Source organism: Orcinus orca, chromosome 15, assembly GCF_937001465.1.
Source record: "Orcinus orca chromosome 15, mOrcOrc1.1, whole genome shotgun sequence".
In the NCBI taxonomy this organism is placed as follows: domain Eukaryota; kingdom Metazoa; phylum Chordata; class Mammalia; order Artiodactyla; family Delphinidae; genus Orcinus; species Orcinus orca.
This window is the reverse complement of record NC_064573.1, coordinates 63,806,926-63,826,758: the sequence shown is the minus strand read 5'-3', so window position 1 is coordinate 63,826,758 and position 19,833 is coordinate 63,806,926. Positions and strand designations below refer to the sequence as shown.

The 19,833-nt window shown below is 46.6% G+C and overlaps 1 protein-coding gene across 3 annotated transcripts in view; it reads left to right on the top strand.

The window, feature by feature from the left end:
* The window catches only part of MAPK1 (mitogen-activated protein kinase 1), a 100,277-nt gene that overhangs the window by 75,781 nt on the left and 4,663 nt on the right, over positions 1-19,833 (top strand). For all 3 annotated transcript variants that reach the window (XM_049698493.1, XM_049698491.1, XM_049698492.1), the window contains 4 exons: positions 5,708-5,822; positions 6,090-6,221; positions 16,470-16,579; positions 18,387-18,512. In XM_049698493.1, coding sequence (XP_049554450.1) covers positions 5,708-5,822; positions 6,090-6,221; positions 16,470-16,579; positions 18,387-18,503 — 474 coding nt within the window. In that variant the 3' untranslated portion in view covers positions 18,504-18,512. The remainder of the gene's footprint in view (positions 1-5,707; positions 5,823-6,089; positions 6,222-16,469; positions 16,580-18,386; positions 18,513-19,833) is intronic.

Sequence of the window (19,833 nt, the reverse complement as noted above, 5' to 3'; positions counted from 1 at the left end):
AGGAATGATTGAAAAACTTACAAAAGCAAGAGAAAGTGAAGTACAACATCCTTGTTAGGTATATGAGCAACAGTGGCAAACAGTGAGGGCTGCTGTGGGGATTCAGTTTTGTTTTTTATTTTATCTTTTGGGCATGCCACACGGCATATGGAATGTTAGTTCCCTGACCAGGGGTCAAACCCGTGCCCCCTGCATTGACAGCACAGAGTCTTAACCACTGGACCACCAGGGAGGTCCTGGAGTTTCAGTATTTTTAATATATCATTTGAAAATAGTATTTGAATAAGGTGTCACATTTGAGAAGTTAAGTGCACCTGACATCTAATATCTAATCCTGTATCTCATATCTCAAGACAGATTCTTGATCTCAGTTCCATCTTCCATAATGTAACATTAATATACATGAAGAAAAGCTATAAAAATAGGGACTTCCCTGGTGGCTCAGTGGTTAAGACTCCACACTCCCAATGCAGGGGGCCTGGGTTTGATCCCTGGTCCAGGAACTAGATCCCTCATGTATGCTGCAACTAAGAGTTTGCATGCCACAACTAAGGAGCAGGCAAGCCACAACTAAGGAGCAGGCAAGTCCCAACTAAGGAGCCCGCCTGCCTCAACTAAGACCCAGTGCAACCAAAAAAAAAAAAGAAAAAAGCTATAAAAACAAACTTTGGACCCCGTGTTCAGGTGTAGGAACCAGAAATCATCCTGAGAGGCTTCTTGGGAATGAAAAGAACAGGTGTAATTAGCCCATAGGCTGCATTCTCTTCCTCCATCCTTTACGAGTCAAAGGGCTTGGGATGTAGGTTGCTTTTGTGAGGAAACGGAATTTGTTTAAAGCAGTTAGTTATTCTTGATATCATACCTGTGTTTAGTTTAGCTATGGAAATAAAATTTCATTAAAATAAATTCCGTTGTAAAGAAGGATTTGGTGTAACAGATGTTTCAGAGGAGAAAATGTTGTGTTGATTCTCTCATAATTCTGTACGACAATCCCACACAACGGGTTCTTGCTGTGGATAGATGGGCCACGTGACAGCCTATCCACGCCAGAGGCGCCCATGTGTGCAGCAGTGCCTGCCACCTGGAAGGAAAGCTGTCCTTTGCGTCCTGGGGCCTTGTGGTCTTACAGCATCCGTCCCCATTTGAGCCGCTCCCCTGTCTTCACTTCTTGGCCACCCTCCAGGGGGAAGTAGCCAGGAGGGTGGCCTCTGTTTTTGCAGTTAACTATAGTCAAAACTGAGTTTGAATCCTTTTTTTATTTATAGCACCTCTAGCCTGAGAATGTTACTTCTAGCAATGTATTCAGGATTTTCTTTTTTATTGATTTAGAACATTTTCACACCCACAGAAGAGAGTCCAGTGAACACCCATATTCCCCTTACAGCACCAGCTGTTGACATCCTCTGCCTCCCTCTCTCTCCCGTCTCTTCTCTCTCTTCCCTTGTGTCAAACCCTCTGACACTTCACCAACATAAACCAGCACTGCACACCTCGACTGATGCTAGGAGTTCACTAATACTCCCGAAAAGGTGGTGTGCTTCCCCACAGCCGCGGTACCATGCGAGTGCCTGTGACGGCCGGCGCTCATTCAGTGCCATCCCAGTTGTGTGTGTCCCCCCCCCATCTGGGACAGTCCTCCCGCCTTCCTGGCTTCTCCATGACACAGAATACTTGGCAGAGCACAGAGGTGGTGTTGTGCCCAGCGGGTCTCTTTCTGAATTCTTGGGACTGGCTCCTCCTGATTAGGTTTAGGTAACACGTTTCGGGCACAAACCCCACAGAGTCTTGGAAGCCATGTGTGTGGCCCCTCTGTTTCCTGGCAGCCTCTCCCCCAGGGGTGCGCCCTTGAGGACCATTGTCTCCATTGCAAAACGTGATTTTCTAAATTGATTGTTTCTTTTACATCGATGAGCTGGCATTCATCTGTGAAGAAGAGGTTTCCCCCTTTTCTCTTTCTCTTCCTCTGACCCCTGTCTTTGTTTTGAAAACATGATTGTGGACTCATGGTGGCTGTGGGGGTTTTTTGTTTGTTTGCTGTCCATTATCTTTTTTTTTAATATACTCATTTTCCCAGCTTTGGCCAGCTAGAGCGCTCTGTGTGTGTGTATTTGTAACATTTCATTTTGATAGAATTTTCAATTCGCAGAAACATTGCAAGAAAAGAAAAGGCAGGGGTTCTCAAACATTCCGTTCTCAAGACTCCTTCAGTGTCTGAATGTCTAAAAATTTATCCAAGACCCCAAGCAGGTTTTGTTTATGTGGGTTTTATTTATCAATATTTACTATATAGAAATTAAAACTGAAACTTTTCTTTTTTTTTGGCTGCGTTGGGTCTGTTGCAGGCTTTCTTTAGTGGCAATCAGGGGCTACTCTTCATTGTGGTGCACGGGATTCTCATTGCAGTGGCTTCTCTTGTTGTGGAGAACAGGCTCTAGGGCACATGGGCTCAGTAGTTGCAGCTTCCCAGACCAGGGCTCGAACCCATGTACCCTGCATTGGCAGGCGGATTCTTAACTGCTGAGCCACCAGTTTGGAGCCCCAAAACTGAAACTTTTTAACGTATTTATTAATTTTTAAATTTATTTTAAAATAAATGTTAAAAAGTTAGATAGTTCTCATTTTAAAAATGTTTATTTTCCACAACAAAAACATTTTAGTGAGAAGAGTGGTGTTCTCATCTTTGCAAATCTCTTCAGCGTCTGGCTTGATTTGAACACTGCTGGATTCTCACCTGGTTCTGCATTCAGTCTGTCAAATATGTTGTTTTGGTGAAGTTAGCAAAGAGTTAGTGAAGAGTCTTCGCACGAAGCTCGGAAAGAGAGAGTTAGTAGTCTTTTCAGCTACTCTTGGCTCATCATTGATACCACACCAAAACCCAGCAGAGGAAAGGCTAATTGCCACGTGAAATCTGAAACCATGGCATCCATTGCTCTTCCTGACACCGACACCCATGCGTAATTCTGTAACACTGAGCGTTAGGGAAGCACGGTTCACTGTTGTCACGTTTCACGTATAATATCCTGTAATGTCATGTAACCTCTAGAAAAATCTCCTGTACACATGTGAGAGAATGAGTGAAGAGGAAAACAGAATCACAGTCGTATTATAGCAGAGGGAAGCCACCTCACAGAGCTGATGGCTGGAACTGTCCACCCTTCACCTCAGATGCACACTCACCAGCTCTTTATGTTTTGTCCCATTTGCTTTTTCATTCTCTCTCTGTGTGCCTGTTTTTGTGAGTCATTTGAGAATGGATTATAGATGTGCACCTTTAGCACTAAGCATTTCACCGTGTGTGTCCTTAGAACAGTAGTTCGAATGTTCCCTGAGGACATTTGGTTGTGTTTAGAGACATTTTTGGTTCTCACAACTAGTAGGGGTGGTGCTGCCGGCATCGAGCAGTGAGAGGCCAGAGCAGTGGTGAGCACCCTGAGGTGCGCAAGCTGGCCCTCCAACAAAGACTTGTCCAGCCCAGAGCGGCAGCAGTGGAGGTGAGAAAGAAGGGTGTTCTCTCCCATGACCATAGTACAGTAATCAAAAGTGGGAAAATTAACAGTGATCCAATAGTAATGCCCCGTTTATATTCAGATTTTGGATATTGTCCCAATAATAACCTTTATAGCTTTTCTCAATATGTGTGCAAGGCTCACACGTTGCATTGTTGCTTTAGTCGCCTTTAATCTGAAATAGTTCCTCAGCCTTTCTTGACCTTGATGTTTTTGAAGGGTGCGGGTCAGCTACTTGTAGCACGTGCCTCAGTTTTGTGTCATGCATTTGGGGCGTGAATACCACAGAAAGAGTGTTTTCTTCTCAGCGCATCATCTGTCACATCAGGAGGCACACCTGGTTTGTGTCGGTATCGGTGAAGTTCTTGTTGATCTTTTGGTTAAGATGGCATCCTCCAGGTCTCCACCATCATTATGGTTATAGTTACTGTTAACTATAGTAATAATAATTACCACGTTGGACTTCCCTGGTGGCGCAGTGGTTAAGAATCCGCCTGCCAATGCAGGGGATACAGCTTCGAGCCCTGGTCTGGGAAGATCCCACATGCCGCGGAGCAACTAAGCCTGTGCGCCACAACCACTGAGCCTGCGCTCTAGAGTCCGTGTGCCTAGAGCCTGTGCTCCGCAACAAGAGAAGCCATTGCAATGAGAAACCCGCGCACGGCAACAAAGAGTAGCCCCCACTCGCTGCAACTAGAGAAAGCCTGCGTGCAGCAAGAAACACCCAACGCAGCCATAAATAAATGAATGAATGAATCAATCTACTAGGAAATTGTGGGAAGATACTTTAAATCTCTGTAATTTATTGATGAGAATTGTTTTGAAATTCAACCCATTTTATCAGAGCTGTAGATCTGATCATTAATTCTTTGATTTTCAAAAAATACTTTGCTATGTTTCCATAAGCTTTAATATTTGGATAAATTTTTTTCCCTCTAGCTTTTCTCCACATTTCTTCTTCTATTTATCACTATGCCTAAGCATTCTCCATAAAACTCAACTTATATAGTAACATCTTTTTTTTTTTACTGTTGTATGGTAATTCTTCCATGTCTTTTCACTGAACTCCTTTAAAAGAAGAAATATACCTGAAAAATCAATAGAAAAAGGAGATGAGCAATAGGGATCAGTGAGACATGATGGAGCCAGCACGTGCTTCTTTTCGGCAGAGATCATGGGTAATTGTTGTGTTTTGTTTTTAATGATTTTCAAAATGGATAAAGATATTCTGGAAATGTAGCAATGCCCCCCCACCTTTATAATTAATTTATTTGTTTTTTATTTTTATTTTTTGGCTGCTTTGGGCCTTCGTTGCTGCGCGCAGGCTTTCTGTAGTTGCGGCAAGTGGGGGCTACTCTTTGTTGCGGTGCACAGGCTTCTCATTGTGGTGGTTTCTCTTGTTGCGGAGCATGGGCTGTAGGCGCCCGGGCTTCAGTAATTGTGGCTTGCGGGCTCTAGAGTGCAGGCTCAGTAGTTGTAGCACACGGGCTTAGTTGATCTGTGGCATGTGGGATCTTCCCGGACCAGGGCTCAAACACGTGTCCCCTGCATTGGCAGGCGGATTCTTAACCACTGCACCACCAGGGAAGTCCAGGTTTCCAAAATAAGTGGGCCACAAATGTCCTAAAGCAATCAGTGTTGTTTCTGTTTTTTTCTTTTTCCAGCTTCAGCTTACAAGGATTCTGATTCTTTCTCTCAAATCATTTGAAAAAAGAAATGAAGTAGGGCTTCCCTGGTGGCGCAGTGGTTGAGAGTCCGCCTGCCGATGCAGGGGACATGGGTTCATGCCCCGGTCCGGGAAGATCCCACATGCCGCGGAGCGGCTGGGCCCGTGAGCCATGGCCGCTGAGCCTGCACGTCCGGAGCCTGCGCTCCGCAACGGGAGAGGCCACAACAGTGAGAGGCCCGCGTACCGCAAAAAAAAAAAAAAAAAAAAAAAAAGATATAAAGTATACTGCAGAAATTCTAACTTAACAAGTTAATCAACTTTGAAGAGAGAAATAAAATCAAGCAATCTGGGTTGTTTAGTGTCTTATAAGAAAGTCAAATGATATTTGTCTCTCCATGGTCCCTTATTTCTGAATTATAGAGCCAGAGGAGAAGCTGACACTCCAGCAGCCCTGTGCCTGTCATGCAGAAAGGTCTCGTTGTGTCATGGAACAGCAGAGGTCATTCTCCATCTTTTCTCCTTTCCACTGCAGGGCTACACCAAGTCCATTGATATTTGGTCTGTAGGCTGCATCCTGGCAGAGATGCTCTCCAACAGGCCCATCTTCCCGGGGAAGCATTACCTCGACCAGCTGAACCACATTCTGGGTAAGGTTCGTGAGCATTCTGGGGACCCACTGTGTACATCAGAGTACCCTCAGGAAATTAAGAAGAGTTCCAGCAACTCTTCAGCCTGTGATGGACATGAGCTTTTTTAAAATCTTCCTTGATTTAAAACATTAAGGACTTTGTAAAAAGCATTGGGAGGTAGTGAGAAGACATTGAATGTCAGTGCCCATTCTGCCCCACTGCTGATGGTATGCAGTTGGTTTACCTTGGTCTTGATAATTAACAGCTGATTATTTTATCTGATAGGTATTCTTGGATCCCCATCCCAGGAAGACCTGAATTGTATAATAAATTTAAAAGCTAGGAACTATTTGCTTTCTCTTCCGCACAAAAATAAGGTGCCATGGAACAGGCTGTTCCCAAATGCTGACTCCAAAGGTAAATGTGATTTCATTGATTATTTTTCTTAGGCTTAGCTTTTATTTGTTTCTTTGTCTTATTCATTAAAGCAGTAGGTCACTAGTCTGTGGCTGTTGGATAATGCCTTATTTGGTGCTCACTCTTCATTGCTTTCTTCCCTCTTATTTAGGAGCGGTAGCCATAGGGTAAGGGAGTCTGGAGGTGACTGTTTAGTTTTCCACGTTTTAGTTTCTTTGCTACTTTTTAACTTGGATTAAGTTCAATTTTTTTAAGGTCATCTTGTCATTTGATCATTTTGAAAGTCAGGTTTATCACAGAATAATTCACATAGAGTAAAATTCACCTTTTTTAGTTGTGCAAGTCTTTGAATTTTAACAAACGTATGCAGTCCTGTAACTTCACCACAGTCAAGTTTTGGAGCATTCCCATTGTCCCGAAAAGTTGCTTTGTGCCTCTTCGTAGTCAGTTCCCTCGCCTAGTCCCTGGCAATCAACATCTGATCTGGTTCCTGTCCCTATGGCTTTACCTTTTCCAGAATGTCATAGAATTGCAATTATGTAATATGTAGCCTTTTATGTCTGGATTCTTCCACTCAGCAGAATGCATTTCAGATTTAGATTTATCTGTACTGGTGCCTATGGCAGTCTCCTCAACAAATGATGCTGGAACAATTAGACATTTGTGTGCAAAAAATAAGTAACATGGACCTAAATAGAAGGAGTAAAGCTATTAAGCTTTGAGAAAAAACCAGGATAGAATCTTCATGGCCTTAGGTTGGGTGAAGATATCTTAGATATGTTCCAAGAGCATGTTCCATAACAGAGAAAGGTCATACATTCGATTTTAGTCTTTGATATCTTTTTTGTTTTGTTTTTTTTTTTGTTTGTTTGTTTTGCGGTACGCGGGCCTCTCACTGCTGTGGCCTCTCCCGTTGCAGAGCACAGGCTCCGGACGTGCAGGCCCAGTGGCCATGGCTCACGGGCCCAGCCGCTCTACGGCATGTGGGATCTTCCCGGACTGGGGCACGAACCCGTGTCCCCTGCATCAGCAGGCGGACTCTCAACCACTGTGCCACCAGGGAAGCCCCTTTTTTTAATTTATTTTATTTTATTTTTTGCAGTATGCGGGCCTCTCACTGTTGTGGCCTCTCCCGTTGCAGAGCGCAGGCCCAGCGGCCATGGCTCACGGGCCCAGCCTCTCCGCGGCATGTGGGATCTTCCCGGACCGGGGCACGAACCCGTGTCCCCTGCATTGGCAGGTGGACTCTCAACCACTGCGCCACCAGGGAAGCCCCAGTCTTTGATATCTTATAAGTTAATTTTGTTTAATAATTATATTATCCTTCATTCCTGCTTAACATGTACCTGTTAAATATATTAGGCAGCTATTTTTTTTTTACCTTTATGCTGTCATAAAAGTGTGGTAGGCAGAATAATGACCCCATGCCCAAAGATGTCCGTGTCCTAATTCCCGGAAACTGAATCCATGTTAGGTTACATGACAGAGAGGAGTAAGATTACTCATCAGCTAACTTTAAGGTGGGGAAATTAGCATGGGTTGTCCAGGTGAGCCTGTTGTCATCACAGGAGTCCTTAGAGTGGAAGGAAGAGGTCAGAGGAGGGAACCCAAGAACAGCTTGCTGACATGTTGGTGCAGTGATATTACAATATTTACATCCAGTCTGCTGTTGACTGAATTTTAGCTTTTTCTAATATGTGTGTATGCATATGTATGTGTGTGTGTGTGTACATATGTGTGTATTTTTTAACGTTAACAACGATTTACTTAGATGTTAAATTTGTTTTATGTGTTGACCTGAGCCAAGTTTCAGAAACACTTGGTTTAAAATTGAATTTCTTTTGGATATAAGAGGAACTGTCTTTTAAACTCTCTGATATAAAGGTAGTGTATGATTATGGTAGACAGTTTGGACGTATAGAAAAAATAAGTCAGAGAATAAGAAATAGTCTTAATTATCAGAATCCCAAAATAACCTTTAATGTTTGCTCTACCAAAGTGTGCACAGCTTCTACCTATTTAGTTATAGTTATATAATGTATTCTAGTTGCAGAATTTTCAAAATTAGAATTTCCCATGCCTTGCACATGTTGCTGATTAGATTGGCTTGTGTGCTGTATCGTCCATCCCAAGCATGTTACCTAGATCTGATTTCCTGAGTTGCCTTTTTTAAGAGGTGTGTACATAACAAAACTGTATAATTAAGACCTTACAAGAAACAGAACTCTTAGGCTTTTCTCCTGTTTGTTTCCTCATTCTTTTCTCTAGTTAGTCATAATTTGCATCAAATTATTTGAGGGTTTTTTAGCTTATTTTCCTTAGGTTAAGGTCATGAACTTTGAGATTGGTTCGTTCAGGTAATAATTAACCCCACTAAAATCCAGTTAAATTTGAATTGTAGGTATTGGGTGAATATAATGAAAAAGCGGGGAAGAACTATACATAGAATCAAGTGGAAAGATGGAGTTTAGTGCTGAAATGGGCATAAAATATCATGTGTCCAGAGCACAGGCTTTACAGCCAGACCTCCCTGGTTCAGTCCACAGCCCAGCCGCTTACCAGCTGAGCATCCTTTGGACGAACTACTTAACCTCTCTGGGCCTCTGTTTTCCCATTTATAAAATATTAGTACCTGCATCACAGGGTTGTGTGAATGTCTATACTACTGGTTTTGGTAGGACTAGGTTCTGAGATCTCAAGACAAAGTTTTTCATTTATATATCTTGGGTCCTTTCTATGTCTCTGTAATAAAGAATGGGTACATAACGTTCCCTTGTGGGTGGCCTGTAGTGTCTTTCACAACCTCATGTTGGACATTGACATTTACATCAGTTATCTGTTGCTGTGCAACAAACCCCCCCACAACCCCGGGCCTTCAGATCACCCCATATGATGCTGCACACCTGAAACTTAGAAACAGTTCAGTCAAACCAAACCAAACCAAAACTAGGTTAATGTGGCACCTTGTGAAATAAGATATAGAAGAGGATCTTACTAAAATTGACCCTTATTACCAAAAATTTTAAAAACCCGACCAGCACATATTTGTTCCAAAGCCCACGGGGCTTGGTGCAGCTGGGCGGGTCTGCTCGGCTCGCCTCATGCTGCATGGCCTAAGGGTGCCTCACAGCACCTAGCACCCTGTTGGCTCTCGTCCTGCAGTGGACCAGACTGGGTTTCTCATGCTGGCAACAGCATTCCAAAAGAACCAGAGCAGGAGCTGCAAGGTTTCTCCTGGCTGGGTCTCAGAAATGGACATTTCTGCCACAGTCCGTTGGTCAGAGCACATCACAAGGTCAGGCCCGACTCAAGAGGGGGAGAAATGAATCCACCCCTTCATGGGAGGAGCTGCAAAGAAATGGGGGCCATATTTATATGCCACCAGGTTGCTTCTGGTTTCTTAGTACAGCATTGGTAAATGTATTCATTTAATAAATAGATGGGTGTCTGTTCTAAGGCCCTGGACATAGAACAGCAATAAGACAGATTTAAGAACCTGCATGCAGGTAGCTAATAGTCTAGAATTTGCATGAAAATAACAGGAAGAAATGAATGGAAGACCTCGGGGATCTCAAGAAATTAAAACTTTCAAGCTGAAACACTGGCGCTTTTAAGTCTGGTCAATAGTATTGGGTTGGCCAAAATGTTTGTTCACATTTTTCCATAAGATCTTATGGGAAAACCCAAGTGAACTCAAATAGTTCACAGAAAAGGAAATGTAAATGTCTCTTAAATATAGGAAAAGGGACACATTGTTATTTATTATATGAGATATGAACATTGAAAGGTCAGTAATTCCATTTTTTTCCCACTCATCACAGTAGCAAGAATCACAGAGTTTGATAACCCACTGTGTGGTCAAGGCAGGGGATCTTCTCAGAGGCAGCTGGTGGAGTGTGAATCTGTGGAGTCTCTCTGAAAGGCAGCTTGGCAATTCTGTCACATGTCTTTTGTTCCAGCAATTCTGGGTATTGCACTTTTGGGTTTGCCAACCAAATGGGGGGGAAGTGACATTTTAATTTGTTTTTCTTTAATTAAGAGTGAGGTTGAATATTTTTTCACATGTTTGTTGGAAATTTCTGACTGCTGAGTCCCTTGAACCAGTAGTATTGTAGATTTTTCTTCAAAGGAATCTAGCTTGGGATTCTCTCCAAAATTACTCCTGTGAGGGGGAAGAAATGATTATTCTTCAGCAGATGGTACTGGGCTAGTTGAATAGCTGTTTGGAAGAAAACCAATTTAAATCACTATTCACACATCAAAGTGAATTCCAAAACAATTGATGAGCAAATACTTTTAAAAAAATCATACTATTAAAAACTAGCGATATTTAGAGCATTCAGTATTTTTCTGATCTCTGCGTGGGGGAAGAATATCTTCCTAAGCTTTAAAAACAAACCAAGGTGGCGCAGTGGATGAGAATCTGCCTGCCAGTGCAGGGGACGCGGGTTCAATCCCTGGTCTGGGAAGATCCCACATGCTGCGGAGCAATTAAGCCTGTGTGCTACAACTACTGAGGCTGCACTCTAGAACCTGCATGCTGCAACTACTGAAGCCCACGCACCTAGAACCCGTGTTCCGCAACAAGAGAAGCCACCGCAAGGAGAAGCCTGCGCACCGCAATGAAGAGTAGCCCCACACTCGCCACAACTAGAGAAAGCCCGTGCGCGGCAACGAAGACCCAACGCAACCAAAAATAAATTAATTAATTAAAAAAAAAAAAGACAAACATAAATGAAAGGTAGTAGATTTAAAAGTTTAAAATTTAAACTAGATTAGACCAGGTGTGGACAAATAGGTATAATTTGTTCTAGATTGAATAACATCTAAAGAATCCCTGTCCTGTTTTGTTGATGGCCACACACATGGTGGTTAGGTCCTGTGCTCTACAATTGGCCTCCTGAGTGCAGACTTGTGACCTCACTTTTTCACATTTTCCTCATCTCAAAATTGGGGCAAGTTTTACCTACCTCATAGGATAATTGGGAAGGTTGAGAGCTAAGAATATTAGGCAGGGTTAAGAGCAGTAGTTCTTAATGTTAGACTTCTCGTTAATGTTATTAGTGTTTAAAGAGCAGAGAGAACTCTAAGACATCAGTGGATAAAATACATGAGCAAAGGACAAGAACACACAACTTCCACGAAGAGGTACTGAGCCGAGGGTCACTGTGGGAGGAGCCAGTCGGGAGTTAGCAGTTGCGAGTTTAGTCTGGGCCGTGTTAAATTGTTAGAAACGGCTTCCCTGGTGGCACAGTTGTTAAGAATCTGCCTGCCAATGCAGGAGACACGAGTTCGAGCCCTGCTCCGGGAAGATCCCACATGCCGCGGAGCAGCTACGCCTGTGCGTCAAAACTACTGAGCCTATGCTCTAGAGCCTGCGAGCCACAACTACTGAGCCTGCGTGCCACAAGTACTGAAGCCCACAGGCCTAGAGCCTGTGCTCCACAACAAGAGAAGCCACCACAGTGAGAAGCCCACACGGAACAATGAAGACCCAACGCAGCCAAGAATAAATAAATAAATTTTTTAAAAAATTGTTAGAAACAACCTCAGCGCTAACTGTTCATTGTTCATGGATCAGAGTCAACTGATACATCTACTCAAAGGAATATTATATCAAGTCCCTAAAAGTGATTTTTACAAAGTTTTTGTAGCATGGGAAAATACTAATGAGCAGAGTTGACTGAGGAGATAACACTGCCTTTGTTATGTATAATATGATCTCAACTATGTGAAAGAAGATGCACAGGGAAATTCTACAAAATGTGTCCAGAGATGAGCAGTGGTTCCCACTGAGCAATGGGGCTGTGGGCGTGGGGTGAGTCATCACAGACTGGAGGGTCGGCTCTTTGAGGCCTTCTCTGTCCACTTCATGAGAACCCACTGGGACTGGCCTTGGCCTGAAGAAGGACTTCACCGGCTCTCGGAACCGACAGGCCCAGCCGGGCTTTGATTCCAGGCGTAGCTCCTTTGACCACAATCTGGACTTTGTCATTCAGCATTGCCTTCCTCTGTTCCATCTTTCTTGTTAACCAGCCTCTTTTCTCATGGTGACACGATGGCCACCAGCATCTCCAGGCTCACGCTGACCTGTTTCCTGATAGTTTTAGCCCAAGTGTGGGGCTGACACTCACTGCCTCTGTGTCCACACCCTTGACAGTCACTGTGGCCAAGAGAACCTGGTGAATGTGGCCGAGCTGGTGTCACCGCTCCCACGGCCAATCCTGAGAGCTCCCCCATGGCAAGTGCAGCTCCGTGTGGTTAGAGGTCAGGTGCGCAAAGCCAGCAGACGGCTGTCAGCGCGTAAAGAAAGATGAGGAATTCTGTTCTCTTGGTCCCACTTTTGTTTTTCGTTTTTTAGTTTTTGGGGGGTTTTTTTGGCCATGCCATGCAGCATGCGGGATTTTAGTTCCCCGACCAGGGGTCAAACTGGTATCTCCTGCAGTGGAAGAGCGGAGTATTAACCACTGGACTGCCAGGGAATTCCCCTATTTTTTGAAATTTTAAAAAATGCCGTTCTTGTGAGAAGTCTGTGTCCATTTCTCAGATAACCTGGTATTTGAAAAGCCTCCAGACTTTATTACTGCTCCTGTAAATGCATATACATATATATGTTCTCAATGGGATAAGCTGTATTCTATTTCATTACCTACAGAGAGTCTCTGTATACAGAGAGTGAGAGTCCTGAGCTGACAGTAGATTTAGGAGTTTTTTTAACAGATGGCATTTGAAATCCTGGAAGAGGCTGGGGAGGTGAAGAGTGAGATGTGTAAGGAACTGGACAAGAATCTTCCCTGGGCAGTGCAGGAGGGATGGGGATTCTCGCAACCTGTAGAGGAGATGGACACAGATAATGCCTTGTGAGAATGTGGCCGAGTTCAGCACCTCCACATGGCATAGAGGCCTCCAGTTCAGGTCATGGGTGACCACATAAGAGGAATGGGAACATGGAGACAGAAAGGACTGGGCCAGGTGAGGGCAGCAGGGAGGATCGGCTTTGGGTGGGGAGAGGGTCTCCTCTTTGAACAGAAGGATGCATGTGGATCTGGTGGAGGAATGCCCAGGAAGGTCACCCCTGGGGATATTGATTTTCTCAAAAAGTTGTGCTGAGAGGAATGAGGGCCGGTGGGCAGGAAGGGCATGATCCACCCATGTGAGTAGAGAAGGGCTGACCAGGGCTTTCCCCGAGCTCTTGGGGACCATGATAAGATTAAAGATCTTGAGTTTTTGTGGCTCAGCAGTTCTTGGTAGTATGCTCCTTAGACCTCTAAGGTCCCCAAGATCCTTCCAGGGGGTTGGTGAGGTGAAAACTCCTTTCATGATGACACTGAGGCATCCTGCACCCTGTCCCTTGTGCTGCCATCTGTGCTCAGTGCAGGGCGAGGCGGCAGTGCCAGCCTCCCAGCTAAAACCAGGGCAGCTGCGTGTGAGGTGCCTTTGGTTAAGCAGCACAGAGAAGTCGCTTTGTTGTGTCCTGTCCTTTGTGCCAGTCTTTTTAGTGTTCCATGTGACAGCGCGGGATAAGTGCACGCAGAACACATCTGCCACGTACTGAGTGCAGTGGTTTCCTCAAAGGATGGTGCTGTGCAGTTGTTTGAATTGTGAGTTGAATTCGCTGCTTTTTAATAATTGATCCTCAGTTTTCAAGAGTAGGGCTCTGAGATCAGAAAGTTTGAGAAGCACTGTTACGGTGGCACAGTCTGCACAGGTGGGCTTTTTCTCTGCCTCTGCTCAGAAATTCGAGCTGAGGATGGAAATGACAGATGGCAACCTTAATCTGGGATCAGAGTGTTGCTGGGTAGGTGAGACGGCCCCAGAGCAGTGCTGCCAGCTGGGTGACCCGCCCCAGGACCTGGAAGGAGAAGTGACTGATGAGCCGGAAGGGTGGGGTCATGTTGCTGCACACCCGCTGGAGTTAGAGGGGAGGTGTGGGCTCATGGCCGCCACCAGGGAGAGTCAGGATCGTGGTCAGATGTCATCCTGGCCTTGAAGGGGCTTCAGTCTTTTAGGGAAAATAAAATCTGCATCCTATGCACAGCCAGCGTGATTCATACGTTGGAGTGGTGCCAGCGGGATGCTGAGCATGTGGGAGGAGGGAGGCCGGGCTCTCTGACTGTGGGAGCAGCACCTGCCAGCTGCTTCCCATCTCCCCCCCTCCCCTCCTGTAGCTGCAAGCAGTGCAGAAATAGCGCTGCAGTCAAAAGAGGCTGGAGAGCCAGTCAGTTTTCAAGTAGAAAAAAAAAAATTTAAAAAGCTCTTTTCTTTTGAAAGTGTTGCCTAGGATTGAACTTGAAGGAACTGAAAGGTCTGTTTTAGGAGTGTGTCAGCTGCAGAGCATCCAGTTGCCTTGGAGTGCATCCCTCCTTAATATCAACAAGACTTGGAATTTAAAAATAATGCTGTTAGACTCTTGACTGTGGCTGGGCCCTCGGCTTCTCCTGACATGGATGGAGGTTATCTGATCTCAAGGCATTCCTTGGGGAAATGTCTGTGAGCTCTAGGGGAGGGGGGCGGGAGCGGGAATTGAGGTCGGTTTTAGTACCTGTGTTAGGTATGGTAGGGCTCTGAGGCCCAGCAGGTGTGTTCGCCCATCTACCAGTTTGAAAATGTACTATTTGTAGAAATTCATTATGTGGGCTTTAAAAAAAACGTACTGTTTTTCACACTTCACTTTATGGACATGAAAAAAGTCCTTTGTTGTGTGGAATTTCTTATGTCCATCACACAGTGTACCACATCGATGATCTCCTGATTGAAGGTGAGTAGGGTTGGTGTGCAGGGATGTGCACGTGGGGGCCACAACTTCGGGCAGTGGGGCACTCCACCCACTCGCTCTCTCCTGGCGACTTCCTGGCCAGCTGCCAGCTGCTCTCCATCGGGGAGCACATTTCCTAGTGACTACAGTGATTTTCCATCACCGTTCTTTATCCTAGAGCTTAGAGTCGGGTGCTCATTTGCAGATGGACGAGGTTGATAACCTAATAAGAAACTATCACCGTGAGTAACAAGGCTTCATTAAGTAGATGCCAGTGCTTTTGTTTTTGTTAGTGTCAGTACATTTTCTAAAAATGTGTGTTCTTAATAATTACCTGGTAGGTTTTTTTTTGCGGTACGCGGGCCTCTCACTGTTGCGGCCTCTCACTGTTGCGGCCTCTCACTGTTGCGGCCTCTCCCGTTGCGGAGCACAGGCTCCGGACGCTCAGGCTCAGCGGCCATGGCTCACGGGCCCAGCCGCTCCGCGGCATGTGGGATCTTCCCAGAGCGGGGCACGAACCCGTGTCCCCTGCATCGGCAGGCAGACTCTCAACCACTGCGCCACCATGGAAGCCCTACCTAGTAGTTGTTAGATTTATTTCTTGGCGCCCTTGGATTTCTCAGGGGTGTCTCAGGGCCGTGAGCACCACTGGTCTGAGCATTGTTAAATAAAAGGATATAGTTTTAAAAGAAGCCCTCTTTGTTACCTCTTTACCAGAACAGTGATGTCTTTTCTAGCATGTATTCTCCCTCATTGAAACCTACTTCTGACACTAATTACAGGAAGTATTTTGTCACATGACCCTTAACCCTGGTCCCAGCCACTGTCAGCCGTGCCCCTTGGCTGTCCTCGCGGCCTGAGGTGGTGCCTAGATGCTCTGTAGAGGCCCCAGGGCAGGCTGCTCATTGGCCACCGCCTCCGGCTTGTTCCTGTTGGCCCTGCACTTGCTGCCTTGCTGCATTGTCGACATGAAAAAGGTGGTCAGGGCTGAACTGCCGCCAGGTCGAGAGAATACTTGTAGTTTGGGGCCTTGGAGAAAGACGCCAGGCTGCAGAGCAGGCCAGGGGGCCTGTGCTTTACACATGCCTCTCAGCCAGGACCTGGAAGGAGGAGGCTGAAACCACATGGGAGGCAGTGACCATTGCAGAACTGACTTTGGAGTTGACTTAAGAGCGGTACATACATAAAACCTCTGCTTTTGACCCTGCGAGCAGAGCTGTGATTTAGGACAAGGCCAGGTTTTGGGGGCAGACTTGGGCTTGAATCCTGGCCACTATGTGGAGCCTTTGCTGAGCATATCACCTTCCTGAGTCTGGGTCTCTACTAACAGGTGCTCAGACTCAAGCTCAGAGATGGAACAGGCACCCCTGGGTGGTGGGGGCTCCTTTAGCTCGGTTGTCTTGTGGGTCAGTGGACTTAAACAGGAAGACGAGAGAGTATTTCATTGACTTTTTCTTTGGCTTCTCACCTCTTCAAAACCTTTCTCTTTGTAGCTCTGGATTTACTGGACAAGATGTTGACGTTCAACCCTCATAAGAGGATTGAGGTGGAACAGGCTCTGGCCCACCCGTACCTGGAGCAGTACTACGACCCAAGTGACGAGGTGAGAGCCTGCACCCCCCCGGCTGAGTGGCCCTGCCATCATGTGCCTGAGACTAGTGCTGTCCCCACAGCCTGAAACCCCTTCCTTTAGGTCCCCTGCACCGGGTGGGGCCGGGGAAATGGAAGGGGAGGGGAGCACAGGCAGGAAAGGGATCCCAGGACTGTGGTCATGGCCTGTGGCAGGAAGAGACATGGAACTGCAGGGCCCACCCTGAGGGTGGAGGGGAGGAGGGGACAGGTCAGCCAGGACAGTCCCACCAGAGCTTGGTGGCTTCGTGTCTGCCTCCGTGTGTGCCTCCCTAGAGACACGAGAGCCTGTCGTGATGAGGAATGCTGGTCGCGGAGGTGCGTGTGCGAGTCTCCAGTGCACACCGGGCATGCAGGTGAAGGTGCTGCATGTCGGGCATCTTCTGTCCAAAAGTCCCCGTTCCTTGGCTCGTTGATTCCTCTGGGGACTCACTTTTAACTTTGTTCTCTGGAGGATGATGAAGGAAAGTGCAGTAGGAACCAGAAGTGTGGATCTTTCTAGTTGAGGTTCAAATGCATAGACAGTAAGCCTTCACACTCCTGTTTTTTAAAAAGGGAGAACCAAGAGGAATGTGTTAAAGGGGAAATGGAAGAGGAAAGGAAGAACTAACTACAAAAGTGAAAAGCAGTTACATGAAAAAGAGAAAGAGGAAATCAAACATACATCAGTCAGCTTCCCCTTCCACAGCCTTTCCCGGAAACAGTTGACGCGACCTCCGTGGTACATAACAGAGGAGCAGCTGAAAACATGGGACCTGGGGCTCTTACTGCCCTGTGAGCTGGCGGTTTCCTAAGCCCCACGTCCTACTTTCAGGCTGGGGTGGTACCCCACACCCAAAGGGGGCCAGGCGGATTAGAAGGGTGGCATGTGTAGGGTCCCGTACGTCGAGCCCTCCTTCAGGGAGAGGAGCTGCTTGTTCTTCTCTTTTCCCCCTTTCAAGAGGCCAGGGCCTAGCGCAGAGTTTGGGGTGCACGTTTCCTTTCCCTTAATACATGGTGTGAGGGTGACATGGATAAGGTCTGGGGTGCCTGGTAACAGCTGTATCGTCATCAGGTTCTGTAACATTGCATTCGTTTGGAGGGGGGTGCTTACAAATCAAAATATTAACTGACTACATCTTTTGTCGTTGAGTATGCATGGAGGTTTTTTGATATGAATAGACAGTATTAGATTTCTGGTTATTTATAGAGAAAGTATACTAAAGAAAAGCAAAAACTTGCAGAAAAATACAAGAAAGATCACTTTGTAGTCTTGTTATGCGGTTATCATTATTAAAATTTTGGAGTGTTTCCTTCTCAGTCTTATATTTCTATATCTAAATTTTAAAAATAGAGTTCATTCTGTTTAACACAAATATGGGCATTTTGCCATGATTTTCACCTTCCTTGCGGCTTCACTTTTTAATGGCTCCGTATTACTTCTTCATATAAAGATACCGTAATGTATGTAATCAAATGCATTTATTCAAGTATTGAGGGTCTTGATTGTATACACATACTACCACCAGCAGCAGCCCTCCCATCACAGCAGATTCCTGTGGCTGCCATGTGCATGCAGTGCCTGAAGACATTGGAGAATCATGTGGGGACGCTCCCTCTCACTGGTTCAGGGCTCTCGGGAGGTGCACTTCCGTGACTGGGGTGCAGCACAGGGCTGCTCATCACAGGTGCCAGTCCTGCCGTCTCAGTTCGAAAGCCTGAGCTATGGTCTTTCTGTGGAGCAGTGAATGACTGCCTCAGCCGCAACCACTTTTGTCTAAACGTTCTATTTTCTTTTCAAGCCCATCGCCGAAGCACCATTCAAGTTTGACATGGAATTGGATGACTTGCCCAAGGAAAAGCTCAAAGAACTCATTTTTGAAGAGACCGCTAGATTCCAGCCAGGATACAGATCTTAAATTTCTCAGGTACCTGGAGCTTTAACCATATAGTAAATCCTAGCAGAGGAGACAGGTAAAAAGTGTTCAAAAAGAGGAAACACAGATCTCAATTTTAGAGAATATACGGAACGGGAGAGAGAGTGGGGCTTGTTGTGTTAGAACTCTGTAGAAATGAGCAGTGAGATAAAGAATTATGACCAAGGGTTGAGGCACCTGCTGGGGAAATGCTTTGGACAGACCAGCCCGGGGCAGCTGGATGGCCTGGCAGTGGGGTCTGCAGACAGGTGACCGAGGGGGCTCCAGGCAGGGTTACGAAGTGGGGGATTCTGCAGCAGTGGGCATTGGGGATTCTCAGCTGGATCTTAAGTCCATTCTCTCCTGCCTGGGCCTTTTTATTTATTTTCACATACTGGGGTCAGGCTGAGGGTTGGTCTGAGGTTGCCTGTGTTGGGCAGCGTCCAGGCTTGAGATCAGAAGCTGCTTGAGCTATTTCACACAGAGGGTGTGTGATCAGTCAGGAGGCTGTGGAAGGGCTGGAGAGCAAGAGCGGGGCGGTGGGGCTTCCTGCAGACGGGGGTCTGCAGGGGCTGAGGGGAAGCGATGTGAGCCAGCATCTGTCTGGTCAGCAGGCCCGGAGGGTGCCGGGCCCCTGCCAGAACTGCAGCTGTTAGAGCATCACCATTGCTGAGGAGGGTCAGGAGCCCGACTGCCACTGACCCAGGGACCTCAGGGGCCTGAGTCACCACCACCCTCCAGTACCTCTGAAACCCAGGACCACCCCTCCCGAAGAGCCATGTGTCACTAGAGGCAGAAGAAGGAAGGCTTTTCCTCTCAGTGCCTGCCACTGGCAGTCCCACCAGAAGCAGCTGCCAAGGACAGGCAGCGGTGCTAAGGCAGGGTCCCAGCCCCGGAGCTCAGATCAGGGGATAGGGAAGGGCGGAAGGGGGGCTACAAGCAGATGCGATCAGCTCACCTACTCACAGAGCCACCAGGGCTGGACCAGGGCAGAGGAGAGGGTGGGAGAGGAGCTTCCAGACCTGGGGCTCAGACTGGGGTGTGGTCGGGAGAAGCAGTGACTGCAGGGGAGTGAGGGGAGCAGAGCCTAAAAGACCCCGATTCCCTAACCAAGCAAGGGAGGGGGACTGGCAGGCCCTTGCTGGGACACACTGGAGGCCAGACTCCAAGCCCGAGCACATGTGCCCCTAGCAGCCAACCTTCAGGAAGTGTCTGAGCAGGAAGGGGAGATGCCGCAGGGGACAGGGAGGCCAGTCCAGTGGGGTTGGAAGCGTTCATCCGTCCACACCTCACATCAGGACAATCTCTTGAAGAATTTGTTGCACACAAGGCA